We start from the raw sequence: 15,597 nt of genomic DNA, 5'->3' as shown, positions 1-15,597 counted from the left end.
GGTATCCTGATTTCTGGGTCAGTCAGTAGAACACTTCCCATATTATCATACTAAAGTGCAATTGTGGGTTTCTTTCCTCCAAAACTTTTACTTTAATAAATTTCCTTCACCTTGCCCTTACAAATCTTTTTACCACCTCTTCCCACTTCTGCCTTTAAAGAACTGCAATTGCAGTCTCCATTCTGGAGCATTCACCCATTTGAGCAGTTGACTCCCTTTCTACCTGTCATGACTCCCTATTTTGGAACCTCCTTTTCCAAAATTCTTTCACTGTTACCAACAACACATATGCTACTTAGCACATAGAACTGTTATATCTCTACTTTCTATACCTCTGTTGAATTTTAGTGGATTTTTACTATAATGAGCAACATTTATACTTAAAACTCCCAACTGCTATATTATTATTGATTCCTTATTTTTCTCCATTACAACCCAGCAGGTCCTGTTGATTTTAAATCACGTCTTATTTTTTAAAAGCATTTTTAGTGTAATGACTAGAAAATAGAAAATCACTTAGTATAATAAAGCTGGGTAAATATTAGATAGGCATAGGATTTTATCTACAGTGTTAAACTAGTCATGTTTAAGAATTAGTTTTTTGACCCCAAATTGAAAGCATTCAAAAGTTCCTGCATTTCTGGAAAAGAAAGTTAAACATAAAGGAATGCATTCTTAGTACGATATTAGGAGTGCTTGTCATTTTGAATGTGTAAACTGAATTTTATTTCCTTATTTTCATGACTCCTCACATGAAACTCCATCTTCCTTCTCTGTATCTTTGCACTGGCTGTCTACCATGACTGTGCTCTTCATTTTCCACCTGGCTGGTCACCTCTGGACTTCATCATGCCCCCTAGGAACTTCATCTTCCTTTATGATCATATTAACCCTGGAACTCATACCTCATCAGTATCCCCTGCCCTTAGGTCCCTTCTCTCCCTCTTGATTGGAAAGGGTAGAAGGTGGACGGTGGAGAGCTCCTTCCAGATCCTTCATTTAAGGGAGGCATCCAGACTAGCTGTCACTTCATTTTTCATCCAACAGCACTGCCACTAGATACCATTTGCCCTCCCCTCTTTTTAAGTATTGTCTCCACCATTAGAATGTGAGCTCCTGGAGGGCAGGAACTATCTTTTGCTTCTTCCTAATCCCCAAACTTGCTGTGCCCTTAATTTACCTTGTATTTACTCTACATATATAAATATGTACGCATACACACATACACATACATACAAGAAAAATATGTGTGTGTATATATACATAAATGTGTATATATATACACCTACATATATATATATATATATAATATGCTTATTCGTGTACATGTTATCTTCCCTGATAGAATGTAAACTCCTTGAGGTCAAGACCATTTCATTTTTTATCTTTGTATCCCCAGCACCTAGCATGGTGCCTGGTGTATAATAATGCTTCATAAATGTTTTTTGATTGATTGATAACAAAGTTATTTTCTCTATTTTTTTGTTATGACCCAGATGTATTTTATATTGGCTATCACTGATCTAAATTAAATACCTTCTCAGCACAAGAATGTATATTGTTAGAACTTAGATATTCACATTTACTCTTTTAGGATGGGCAGTAAAGCACATACTTAGAGTTCTGATCTGAAAGGCTAGAATCTCTCAAGCACATTTTTAGATAGTTTTTATTTATAACCTACAAAATGATTGTACGAATATAATGCTACTTATTAATGGTATCCTATTTAGTAACTGTCATCTTCACTGTACAATATAGAAATATTTTATTTTTGAGTGATGTATTTTGTAGGGAGGGGGACTAGACCAGTAAATTCATTGAAAGAGGGAGCTCACAAAAGAGAAAACTTCTTTTATTAGTGAAGGTCAGCACCTTCTCTGCAACTGAAAGTGTTAGAGAGATGTCTGGAGCACTGAGAGCTTAAGTGACTTGCCCTGAGTCATAGCCAGTATGCATCCAAGGCAAGAGACTTGAAGCCAGGGCCTTCTAGTTCTGAGGCTTGCTCTCTATCCACTATGTCACAGATACCGATGAATTTTATACTATTACAGATATGAAGTGGCCTACGTGCCACTCTGTTGTTTCCTATGTATAAAACTAATAGATTACATACTGTCTAAAGTTCCTTTCAATTCAAAAATTCTATGATGAGTGGAAATAAAATTATATTTCAGCATATTCTAAAAATTAAATGACTTTGTATTATGTGTTCCCTCTTGTACAAAGGGGAGAGGTGTCAGGATACATACTAAAATTCTTCTTGGTAATTTGACTTAGAATTTATTTCAATGCATCTACTATTATATTGTTGAGATATAATGACACACAAATGAATATGGAGTACTGAGTCATTGTGTTAAGGCCAGGTCCTTAAATGGAAAATGAAAGGCAAAGAATTCCAATGGAATTATTTTTTTTGTTTGTTTGTTTAGTAGAAACCTCCATGATCAATTTGGCTGTGGTATTTAATATCAATCATAAAGACAACTAAAATGAGTAGACTCCATTCTCTCAGAGCCTGGCTCATCTGTCTGCCGACATGGATGATGTAAGATATTAAGTAGGTTGCCATGTTAGTTTCTAACTTACATAAACATTTTATAGTTACAAAGTACTATATATATATATATATATATATATATATATATATTTATAATTTGTTTTGCAGGAAACCCTAAAATCTTAAAAATACTTCTCAAATCTGAGGCAGGGCCTGATAGCAGGGCCCTAATTTTGTCTTAATGTGTAACATAGCATCTCTTTCTTATTATCTACTCGTCTTAGATCCTCTCTTGACTGAATGTTTAAAAAAAATGAGGGGCGCAGTGGATAGAGCTCTGTCCTTGGAGTCAGGAGGACCAGAGTTCAAATCCGGCCTCAGACACTTACTAGCTGAGTGACCCCGGGCAAATCACTTAACCTCAATTGCCTCAGCAGAGAGCAAAAACAAAAACAAAAAAAAATTGAGATCACGCAAGTGTTGATTAGATATGTACTATGTGTTCAGCCCTGTGTTAGGAACTATAGGCATATGAGCCTGTATGATTTACTTCCAGCCATCAAAGAACATAATAATCCAATTGAACTGAGTAAAATACATAAAAGAATTGGAGAATATAAAACATGTATCTTAGACCTCAATAATTTTGGCTATTTTTGTGTTAATTAGAGGTAAAAGTTAACACACTAAATAAAGGCATTTTTCCAGATAAAAGATGTTTTTTGGTTTGTTTTTGTTTTTGTTTTATGTCCATGGAAACCACCTGCCTGCCATTATACTCAGTGATTTATAGGTTAATAGCATTAATCAACAAGAGTAAGAATCATCAGTCAGTATGCCTTTATTAAGCACTTAACATGTGCACTGTACAAGGAGAATGAAACAAACCCATACTCTCAAGAGATTTATATTTTAGTGTCATATCTATAACTATATAGAGAATAAATATAAAGAGATAAACACAAACAAATACGTAATTAAACACAAGGTAGTTTGGGAGGGAGGACACTAGTAGTTTGGGAAGTGTCAGAAGGCTTTTTATAGAAAGTGATCCTCGGATTTTGTCATGAAGTGGAATTGTGTGGAGCAGTCATGAGGAGGTGTCTTCCACAAATGAAGGATGGTTAAAGGTGCAGATGCAACAAATGCATGAGGATCAGAGAGGAAGCTAGTTGGGATGTATCACAGGCTTCCAGAGGTGGGGGAGGATTGTACAGTGAAGCTGGAAAGACAGTTGGAGCCAGGTTGTAAAGGGCTTCAAAAACTAAACAGAGGAGTTTATATTTTATCCTAGAGTCAGTAGGGAACCATTGGAGTTTATTGAGTAAGGGAGAGGTATGGTCAGATATATGCTTAAGGAAAATCATTCTGGCAGCAGTGTGTAGGATAAACTGGAGAAAGGAAAGATTTGAGGAGGGAAGACCAGTTAGGCCATTGCAGTAATCTAGACAAGATGTGTGATGAAGGCCTGAACAAGGCTACTAGCTGTGTAATTGTAAGGGAGGGGTCAGGTTTAAGTAAAAACAGCAATAATTAATTGTTTATGTGTGAGGGAGGGGTCAAAGATAATAGTGATCTATTACTCTGGAAGAATGGTGATGCCTTCAAGTCAACAAGCATTTATTAAACATTTACAGTGCTAATCACTGGAGATAAAAATGTAAGCAAAAAGAAAGACATCCCTGCTTTCAGGGAGCTTAACATTCTAATGGAGAAAGGTAGCACTTAAAAGGGAGTTGAAAAAGTGGGGCAGGGATGGATTGGGGAGGAGAGAGAGATATCCCTAAGGAGGTCTGGGGTTAAAATCCAGAAAATGAAGGAGACTGGTCTGAGCTCTTCCTTGAAATTGATTTTGGGGAGGAATTCACCAGTGGGAGATGAAGTCTCAGGGGAAGAGGGAGAAAGCAACTGAGTCATGGTGGTGAAGTCTGGAGAATGAAGGCTGGCTGGTCTGGGCCCTTTCTCAAAATGGAGGCTTTAGGAGAGCCTTCAACTGAAATAAAGAAATTTGGAAGAGGAGTGGGTTTAGGGGAATGGGGATGAAAGGAGAATTCTGTTTTGAACATGTGGAGTTTGATATGTCTCCAGGACAACATCCAGTTTTGAAATGTTTAGTTGGTAATTGATGATGCACAACTAAAGCTCAAGGGGAAAACTGGATATAGACAGACAAATAGATGATAGATAGATACATAGATGGATGGATGGATCTGGGAATCATTTGCATAGAGATGATAATTAAACTCATGGAAGTTAATGAGGTCCCTGAGAAAATAGAGAGAAAGAAGAAAAGAGGGCCAAAGACAGAACTTTGAAGAATACTTACCCCTAGAGGACAGGATATGGATGATGAGCCAGCAAAGGAGATGTAGGAGGAGCATTTAAACAGTAGATGGTGAATCAGGAGAGCATAGTGTCACAAAAAAACCATAATAACAGTATCAGAGGCAGCTGTTGTTTTTGTCCTTTGTTCTCAGAGAGGACCATGACATCAAGAAGGTGATGCCATAACTTACAAGTGAATTGGATTTAGGTGATGGAGGGCTGTGCAGTCACCTCACCTTCTCCTCTAGAGCCATCTGGATCCAGTGGCAAGATGTAGATCAAGACAACTGGAGATGGTCCTGGATGCAAGTCGGAAATCTTGGCCTTTTTAAGTTAAGGTCTTTCCAAGATCTCAGTTTGACTGAGGTAATACCCATTCAATGATTAAGGCTAGCTAAGAAATGAGGCACATGATGGCCTCTTTTACCAAGTCCAGAAAAAAAATTAATCTGGAAGGGGAAGACCCTCAGGGTTTCTGACCAAAACAGAAATAATTGCTATTTACATTCACTCTGAACCATCTGGGTCTAAACAGTGACCAACTGAGGCATGGACTGGGACTTATTGTTGACCAATTAATGAGAGCCAGAATGATTTGGGTTTAAGGCATGGTCCTTAAGAAGGAAATCTAGCCCTAAACCCCAAGATATCTTGCCAGGTTTCAGTGAGCAAAATTTACATTCCTTTGGGCAGAGCACCTGCAGATAAGGGTATGATACCCGTTGTGGACAGAGGGAAAAGAAGGAAGGGAGGAAGGAAAGAAGGAAGGAGGAAGGGAGCAAGCTGCATTACCCAACTGGAACTGGCCCATTGAGTCCCCAGTGGGGCACCTATTACTACTCACAGGTCATTGTTTGTCCTTCATTCTCAAAGAGGACCATGACATCAGGAAGGTGATGTCATGACTTGCAAGTGAGCTGGAAGCTGTGTAAAGTCACCAGCCTCACTCTCTCCAACTCCTTCCTTCCCTCCTTCCTTTCTTTCCCTTTCCTTTCCTCTTTCTCTCTGTCCACAGAGGGTATCATATACCCTTACCTATGGGTGCTCTGCCTAAAGGAATATAAGTTTTGATCACTGCAACCTTGCAAGATATCTTGGGGTTTACAGGCTAGATTTCTTTCTTAGGACCATGCCTTAAACTCAAATCACTCTGGCTCTCGTTGATTGATCAACAATAAGTCACAGCCCAAGCCTCACTTGGTCGTTGTTTGGGCCCTGATGGCTTAGATTGAGTGTAAATAGCAATTGTTTCTGTTATGGCCAAAAACCCTGAGGGTCTTCCCCTCCCAGATTGAGATAAATATATTTGGACTAGGTAAAAGAGGTCATTCTTTGCCTCATTTCTTACCTACCTTTAATCACTGAATGATCACTGCCTCAGTCAAACTGAGACCTGGGAAAAACCTTAACTTAAAAGGCCAAGGTTTCCACTGCATCTGGGGCCATCTCCGGTTGTTCCGATCTATTTCTTGCCACTGGACCCAGATGGCTCTGGAGGAGAGAGTGAATTAAAGGCAGCAGATAAGTTAAGATCGATGAGAGTTTAGAAAATACAATTAGATTTGGCAATTAAAATTGGTGGTAACTGAAAAGAGCTCTTCCAGTTGAGTGATAATGTTGAAAGCCAGATTGTGGAGGGTTGAAGAATGACAGAGGAGAGAAAGTGGAAACAAAGAACGTAAACTGTTGCCACCTTGCCCCCCAGGAGTTTGGCTAAGAAAGAGAAGAGAGTTACAGGATGATAACTTTAAAAAAGATGGCAGGATTTAGTGAAGGTCTTTTAAGAATGAAACAGATACTTGCTTACTTGAGGGCAGTGGTAAAGGAAATAGTAGATAGGAAAAGATTGAAGATTAGAGAAAGGCAAATAGTCAATGATACACCTGGCTGGAGAAGGAAAGTGATGGGATTGAGGTCACATATAAAGGTTTTACCTTGGCAACAAGGACCACCTCATTATCAGACTGGGGAACAGGATTGGAGAATGAGAGATAATCTCAAGGGGCTGGATGAGGAGAAGAGGCTGTAAATTAAGAGGCAAGATCCTTAACTAAGAGAAAGGGAAGGATGGAAAGTGTTGGAGTTTTGAGGAAAAAAAGAAAAAGTTCAGAATAGTTTCTGTGGGGGTGAAATAGGGAATCAATTTAAGAGGAATAAGAGATTTGCCTTGCAATGTGACTCAGTTTCACTTGGATGACATGAATTTGTAATGTACCTGAGAGCAGTTTGTGACTTCCTCCAGCTCTGGTCAGCAACACATGAATTATAATTGAGGAGTCGGATGGTAGGAGTAATCCAGAACTGAAGTTTTTGCTGGGCTGGGTGGGGAGAAGCATTCAAAGATTGATGACAGTAAGGAGATGAATTGCCAAAATGGGCGGAGTGAGAAGATGTCTCCATGAAGGAGGGTGAAGAATGTATTTAGGAGCAGTGAGGCCTAGTGAGAGAGTCATGTTCAGAGTGAGGTCAGTTGTTTCGATTGAAGAAGTAGAACATTTATGGGTAATGGTAAGATCCAGGATCTGACCATCCTTGTGTGAGGAACTGGGAAGTTTGAGAGTTTGAGACATCATCAGTATGGACACTGAAGTCCCCCTTTTTAAGGGCAGGAGTTGAGGAGGAGAGGAAGACAATGAGTTAGAAGTTTAGAGAATATCTAGTTCAGTCCTCTCATTTTACAAAGTAGGGAATAAATAGATTAAATAAATCAGCTCTACCAGTGTGATCTGGGCAAGACACTTCTCTTTGGGCCTCGGTTTCATCTGTGAAATGATTGGGTTAGGTGAGGTGACTCTTTAGGTCCTTTCAGCTGTAAATCTATAATCCTATAATCATGTGACTTGCCGAGCAGAGCCAGGATACAAACACAGGGACTTCTCCAAATCTGCTGCCCCATGCTCCGTTTAAAATCTACAATGATCTTAAGAATAAATATTTTATTAGAAAAGTGTTCTATCCATCTAGCTTTGCCACTGACTTCAGGGGGTGTTTTTTAAGTAAAAGTTTTCTATACATTTAGAGTTGGAAGAAGATTTTAGAGCTCCTCTAATTCAAGCCCCTTATTTTTATAGATGAGGAAGTTGAAGCTCAGACAAGTTTAGTTACTGGCCCAAAGGCAATGAACTCCAGAGCTAGGTTTAAATCCAGCTCTTCTGACTCTAAATACAGTGTCCTTTGTACTTGGAAGGTGTTATTTAATTGGACAATGTGTTTTGTTTTTTGTAGTTATTCCTATATGATAAATATAGTTTTAAAATTAATATATTATATATTAATACTAATAGTGAAGGAAAGAATTTGCTTAGTCTGTATATTGTTAGCCACATACAATGGTGAAGTCAGTAAAGGAAAATTATAAAATGTCCTGGCCTTATATTATACACTATAAGAAAGTAGCAACTGTTCATAATTATGGTTTTATTATTTTTTTCTGAAAGTTCTTTTCTTCAGATACTCACTTCAATTAAAACACTTTCACTTTTGAGGATCTTACTGTCTTTCAAAGATAGCTTGAATGTGATTCAAGCCTTCTGATTGTCATTTGAAAATAATTAAAGTAGAGAATTTAAAATTTGTCAGATTGTTAATATTGGGTAAACATTTACGAATTTAAACACATTCTTTGTATGTTTGTATTTGTGGATCATTTACTAAAAATGTCATCATATGTGATTTGTCATTTCAGGAAATGAAAATTACAAGCAAATAGCAATGTGTGTTCTCTACCACATAAGCATGGATGACCGATTTAAGTCAATGTTTGCATATACTGATTGTATACCACAGGTAGGTATTTCTTTTTTAAGAAAAATTTGTAAGATGTCTGTTTTTCTTACTTTTCTTCCCCTGCACCTTCCTTGCCAATCCTCTTTTCTTCTTTATATTTTTATATATGCTTTATATACTTCTTTTATACTTTGATACTTAAATGAATCGTTTCAGTTCAACAAACATTTATTAAATAGTTATGTATATGCAAAGATACAAATGGTTGTGACCTGTCCTCAAGGAGCCTCCATTCTCTTGGGATGCCTATATATACAAGTAAATTCAAAATACATAGAAAACAATGCTATCTGACTTCAAGCAAGAGAATATGAACAAATGAGAGGAAAAGCAAAGACCCCATTGGTGGTAGTGCCTGAGCTGTCTGGAACAAAGTTAAGGGTGCCAAGTGGTCGAGGTGATGACTAAATGCATTTGAGATTCAAGGGATTACCCTTGCAGAGGAGGCAAGAGATGGGCTGGTGTGTATGTGGTATAGAATGACTGAAAGATTTCCTACCTATTCATCTCAGGTCACCCAGCCAAGTCAGCAAGCATTTATTAAGCACTTAGGATATACTACCTACTATTTTAAGATTGAGGATATGAAGACACAGTAAAACAGCCCTAACCCTCAAGGAGTTAACATTCTCTTGGTGGGTAATGGAACGATATGTCCGTATAAGTAAATACAAAGTAATTTCTAGGGCAGAGAAGCACAAGCCCGGCATAAGAAGTGCTTTGTTAACTCCAAAACCAGATTACAACTGCACTGGGAGGGGGCAAGAGAAAGGATGGCAGAGTGGGCAACCAGAGGGATGAAGCTTACGGGAATGGGTGTGAGGGAACAGAGGGTAGTGCTTAGAAAAGGTAGGAAGGCCAAAGGATTTGGCACACCAGTGGTAGGACTGAGGACTAGTCCTTGCTCTCTCTACCCAGTGATAATGTTGAGGTACTCTCACCCATGACCAGATCAGTTTTTTCCAAGATTTATACCAATTTTGAGTTTTCTCCTCCATCATGGTGGGGAAGGGGCATGGGTCAGGAGTGTGGTCAGCCATTGTGGCACAGGAGGGGCAACAGAGCAGATGTCCAGTCCTTGATCCTGGCTGACTGAATGTCTTCTAAAGCCCTTTCTGGCTCTATATCCTATAATAAGTAGCTGTGGAATTAAGGTTTCCAACTCTGACCTTCGGTGACACTTAACGATCTTGGGTCAGTAGTCAGGTCCTAGGTTTTCTATGGGCATCTTGACAGTGCTTCAGGAATTGTCAAACAGTCATAAAGACAGTCCATGATCTCATCTCTCCATCAGTAAATCAATCTACATTTATTAAGTACTTAATATGTACAATGCATTCTACCAAGAGCTAGGGATAAAGACAAAAGTTAAATAGTTCCTACCTTCATGGAACTTAGGTTCTCCAGTGGTACAGTTTTCAATCTATCATACCTTCTCATCCTGGGGCCTTCTTCTCCATGTTCTACCAAAAATATTCTGGCTATTATTGATGGAGTGAAGCAAAATTTTTATTTTGCATTAAATAGTAGCTTCGTTTGGCTGTGTTCTGAAGGACATGATTTATTTTGGCAAGATTTGATGTCCTACTAAGTAGTAGAGCAAAATAGATTAGAACCCGGTTTTATCTAAACCTAGAACTCTTTCCACTCTCAGGTGATATGTTAATAAAATCCTTCTTAAGTTTCCTACAAATTTTTACCAGATATTCTGTTAGTTTAATTGGAGTTACTACATAGCAAGCCCTTGAAAGAAATAAACTTTTAAAAAATGTTGTCTTTTCACTAATTTAAACAAGTACCCTTCTCATCCAAATTAAGTTTTAATGTAATTGTGTTTCCTATCAGTGAACTAAAGCTACACCTGCAGGAAGTTAAAAAAAAAAGGTGAACACAACTGAAAATTTCACAAACCATTAGGCCTTTATTCCAAGACGCAACCTAATTATAGCTGTTTGTGGAAAATAGATCTCTTTCAAAAGAATATGCAACAAATCTTAACAGACAGACGTTTTCATCAAAATGCTGTGTGTCAGCTTATGGCCAGTGCTCTGTGTCATCAAGCCCCTTGTCAAAACAAGTTTTCAATAAAAGAGTAGCCCTGTCAAAGGGGGATTCCAGGTGATTTACTGCCCTCCTGCTCCAAGTGTCCTGAAGGCCTCTGCTTTGCAGTTTCAAAGGGGGCTTCTTTTCTAATCCTGTTTTGTGCCCAGACTTCATGAACTACAGGATATGAGCTGGAAACCAGCCAACCCAGAATAATGCCCTCATCTAGATTGACAGGTCTTATACAGCCTAAAGTCACAGCATAATTAGGGTCAATAAAAGAGAAATGCAAAGTAGATAGGGATAGCAAATTCTCTTTCTGACTTTATAAATTATAACCCCTTTTTCAGAATTATAGGCCTAACCAAAGATTCAAACATGAAATTTTATTAAAAAGGAAAAGAATGTAGAAATATGAACATGTTAAAACTACTGTGTTAGTGTATCTTTTGAGATATTGTTAATATTGATCCTGGAGTTCAAAGCCTCATACATATATATGTATATGTATATATATGTATATATACACACACACATATATACACATATATGTATATACACACATGTATATATTCTTGTGTGTATATATATGTGTATGTGTGTATATATATATATATATATATATACACACACATATATATGGAGGGGGAGAGAGAGAGAGAGAGAGAGTGCTTCTTATCTTTTTAAGAACTTTACCACCTCTTGTGCTTTCTTGACAAATGTTCTAAGATCAAACATGACTGTAATGGGAATTTACCATCGAAAGTTTTCAGAACATTTATGTTTTGTGTTTCTTGATTAAAATTTCCTCAAACTTTTCCAAAAGGCCAAGAATTTTTTTCTTTTTGAACATTGAGTTTTTATGGGAACAGCAAAGTTATATTACCAAAGTCTATCGTAAACATCCTTCTCCTTGGTTTTGCTAATAGGAAGGAGGCAGTTTCCTGAGAAATGTATACAGTAGACTATGTTTCTTACTGCAATGATGCCCACCTACAACTTCACTTCAGGGCTCAATTATGGCACACTTAAGGGAAATGTTGACATGGTTTATAACTACCCAGTGCCAAATTTATTGCAATATAAAAGAACCATGGAAATTTCAGTTAGATCTATGATTCCTCTGACTTCACTAATCATTCACTGAGCTGTAACTAACATTCTATTCAGAGCAGCAGACACTGGCTGTTCAAAGCAATGTTTACAGTGCTAGTAAAGCTTTAAACTGGTCTGTGACCACAAACAGTTAACTCACTTATTAAAGCCATATCTGATGTTTGGAATTTCATAGGGTTTAATAGAATGTTTGTTCTCTTTGAAATTGTACCCAGCAGTTTTAGGTAAGAAACAAGGGACACATATATATATAGGTAGGAAGCATAAATAGGTCATAACAATAATAAAACAGGAAATCAGTATGAATGTTTTCCTAAATAACAAATAAATTGGCAAAGATAGTTAAGGACATCTTGCTATCTCTTTATTTTAGGCTTCATTCATTTTCCAATTTAAAACTGTTTTTTTTCCCCTCTGTTGTTAAATAAATAGGCAGGGGAGCTATTTCCCCCTCTGCCAAGCACAGTGGTTTGGACATGGTACTCATTTAGTAAATGGTCATTGAATGAATGGATAAATCTTACAAATGTAAGATTCATTGTTATAAAGAACTGAATATCTAGAGGCAGTGATTTTGACCACTGTTGCTCATACACACACTACACTCACAATTATATTACCTTCCCTGTGTCAGATTATTTCTGATGTGCTGTCTTTATCTCTACTTGACCTTTGTGCTGGTCCATTTTAGTCAGGTCATAGATTCTTTTGCTTTTTAATAGTCTTGATGGGTGGATTATCTCAGGTAAGTATCCTTGTGGAAGTCAGGAGTTAATGGTTGTATTCTAGTAACAGTTAAAAATAGGTATTAACAGTTCATTGTTATTTAGACCTCTAAAATGCATGTTTTGTTTAAATAGGTGCAAATGCCATCCAGATGCTTATAAAAAGTATTTATTAGTAATGGAATGACCAATCAAAGTACATGGTTAGGTAATGATGTCATGGTGTTATTTAATATTTTACCACAGAACAGTATGCTAGGATCTCCATAGCTACCCACATGTTTTCCACCACAGTTGTCCTATTGGGCCCCTCTTTGATCTACATGCTCCTTTTTAGCTGAATACTGGTAAACGTCCTTTCTGACAGCACCCTTTGCTCCTGCCTGCCATTATCTGCCGAAGTTCAGAAACCAGAGCATCACTTCAAACAGCAGAGTTAGGGAGTAGCCAGTCAGGAGAGATTCCTGAGGCATGCAAAGTTCTGGCATAATCATTCAAAGATGTTTGGGCAGGGGGTTGGAGGGGAGGGGCGGGGGAGATGTGTGCAGAGGTGTGTGTGAATACAGCGAGCGGTGGGGGTTGGCCTCTGGTCACTGGTAAATAAGTGAAGTCAGGTGCCAGAGAGTCTAGACACAGTGATTTCAGTCCTGGGTCTGTGGTATCTGATACTCAATATGGGACTTGTCTGATTGAACACTACTGCCTCTTCATTGCACAGGCTGTAGACCTTTTAGTGCCTTCCTGTTAAATCAGTAAAAGATGACAATGGACATAGTTAAAGCATAACAAATTTAATTTTAATATTTCCTAGTTGGCAGCAATTATACTCACTTTTGAAGTGCCACGGGTAGCAATCAAATTAAATATAAGTATAATGGTACACGTGGAGGTCATATTAAACTGTTGTTTTAAAATTTGAATACATTTAATTGGAATTGAAGTGAGTTTCTTTTTCTTATTATAAAGAACTAATTCTGTATCAGAATGTATTCTATTCATTTTAAGTTTTAATATCCCTTGATTTTGTGAGAGAATTGCTAAGATTAAAAAAAACATAATTTGACTTATGAAAAAAGGTATAGAAATAATTAGAAACCAAATAAGTTTTAAGAGTTTAATGTGAGAATTGCTGACAGGTAATAACTTCATCACCTAAATTATCATCTCCTTTGACCTCATAAATCAGGGTAGTGTTAATTTTATGGAATTACAGATTAGTTAATTCTTGTTTGTGACATGAATAATTCTATAAGGCATGTTAGAGATCAACCAATTGTTTTTTTTAATCTTAAAGCAGTAAAGGTTTGAAAGATATCTATAATAGGTTTTAGACTGGAATGTGAAAACCCCAAGTAAAATAAATATGAATTACATTAATTAGAACATTATGACTTAGTTTGCAGTTACTTTGGATTGTTACTATGTTAGACAGTTGATATATGTATAGCAAATGAAATCTGCTACAAGACACATCTAGTGAATATAGATTTAATAATTGATAACAGTATCTTTTTATTTATATAGTCATCTTAGGTTTTAGTTGCTCCTGGTGTTATTCGAAAGATTCAAGTATCAGTAACATAGAGGTTAAAAGGATCCCTTTAGGGAAGTGGCATGATAGAGTATCTGCACATGTTTTAAACCATTCACCTGCCTTACTGCAATAGCACAGAAGTACTTCCAAGTCATAAATCATAAATTTACCAAATTCACCTGCTTTTAAAATATCATCTTTATTTCATGGATGATTTAGGATCTACCTCCTTTAAATTCTATGTTATTTCTTCTCTAAAGCCAATTCATAGTTTGTTTAGTCCTTTCTAAGTATAAAATAACTTTTAAAATTGCTTCCGTTTCAGTAGGGGTTTTCATTTTTTACTTACCAAAGATTTTGTTTTATTTTCTCTTTCTTCTAATTCAACATCTTAGGACAGGAGATCAATAATTAATCAACAAGCATTTATTAAGCCCCTTCTGTATACCAGTCACTATACTAAATGTAGAGATACAAAGACACAAAAGTGACACAGTCTAGATGAGAGATGATAAAGCTTTGAATTAGGTTTGTGATTATATGAGTGGAGACAAGAAAGAAATATTTTAGCATTAGAAATGATAAAATTTGACAACTGAGTGAATATGTGGGCTGAGTGAGAATGGAAGAGTCAAGGATGACATCAGGCTTGTAAACCTGGGTGACCAGAAGACAACCCAAATTATTGTGCAGCCCACAACAATAACAGGGACGTTCAAAAGAGAAGCTAGTTTGGGGAGAAAAGTGAATGAGTTCTTTTCGGACGTGTGCATTTAAGATGTCGTTGGTACATAAAGTTTAAAATGTCTGATAGGCAGTGCATGGTGCAACATGAGCTTTGGAGAAAGAGTTTAGGCCTTGATGTATAGCTGTAGGAGTCATCTTCATAGACGTGATAATTAACCCTATGGGAGCCAATTAGTTTATCCAGAGAGTATAGAGAAAAAAAAGATGAGGGCTTAGAACAGATTTTTGTGGGTCACCCGCAGTTAGTGGGTGTGATATAGATGATGATACAGCAGAGTAGACTAAGGGGAAGGGCTTAAGCAGGTAGGAGAACCAGGAGAGAGAAATGCCATGAAATAAATATTAGAGAGAAGAGAGTATCCAGAAGGATGATTAACATTGTGAAATGCTTCAGAGATGTCAAGGAGAATGGGAACTGGGAAAAGGTCAGCAGATTTGTTAGTTGAGAGATTAGATTGACTTTAGAGAAAATAGTTGCAATAATGTGATGACATTGGAAACCAGATTGCATAGGTTTGAGAAATGAGTGAGATGAGAGGAAGTGGAGACAATGACCTTAGATAACTTTTTCTAGGAATTTATCTAAAAAAGGGAGGAGAGATGTAGGATAATAACTAGTGGGATTTGGTGAGAGGTTTTGTTTGTTTTGGATTGAGAAGATTTCGAGGTGTTTATAGGCACCACAGAAGAACTAGTAGAGTGGAAAAGATTAAAGATTAGGAAGAGAAGGAGGGTGGGTGATCATAGAGGCAGCATGATAGAAAAGGCAAGAAGGAATGGGATCAAGGGTTGTCCTGGGCAAGGAGAAAAAAGGGCCA

General features: G+C 37.3%; 1 protein-coding gene across 1 annotated transcript in view; it reads left to right on the top strand.

Annotated features, from left to right (window-relative positions):
• The window catches only part of KIFAP3 (kinesin associated protein 3), a 201,980-nt gene that overhangs the window by 104,233 nt on the left and 82,150 nt on the right, over positions 1 to 15,597 (top strand). The window contains exon 11 of the mRNA XM_027868293.1: positions 8,514 to 8,614. Coding sequence (XP_027724094.1) covers positions 8,514 to 8,614 — 101 coding nt within the window. The remainder of the gene's footprint in view (positions 1 to 8,513; positions 8,615 to 15,597) is intronic.

Source organism: Vombatus ursinus, unplaced genomic scaffold (genome assembly GCF_900497805.2).
Source record: "Vombatus ursinus unplaced genomic scaffold, bare-nosed wombat genome assembly UNPS02014789.1, whole genome shotgun sequence".
Lineage (NCBI taxonomy): Eukaryota > Metazoa > Chordata > Mammalia > Diprotodontia > Vombatidae > Vombatus > Vombatus ursinus.
The sequence above is the reverse complement of the archived record's forward strand: the minus strand, read 5'-3'. Positions and strand labels throughout refer to the sequence as shown.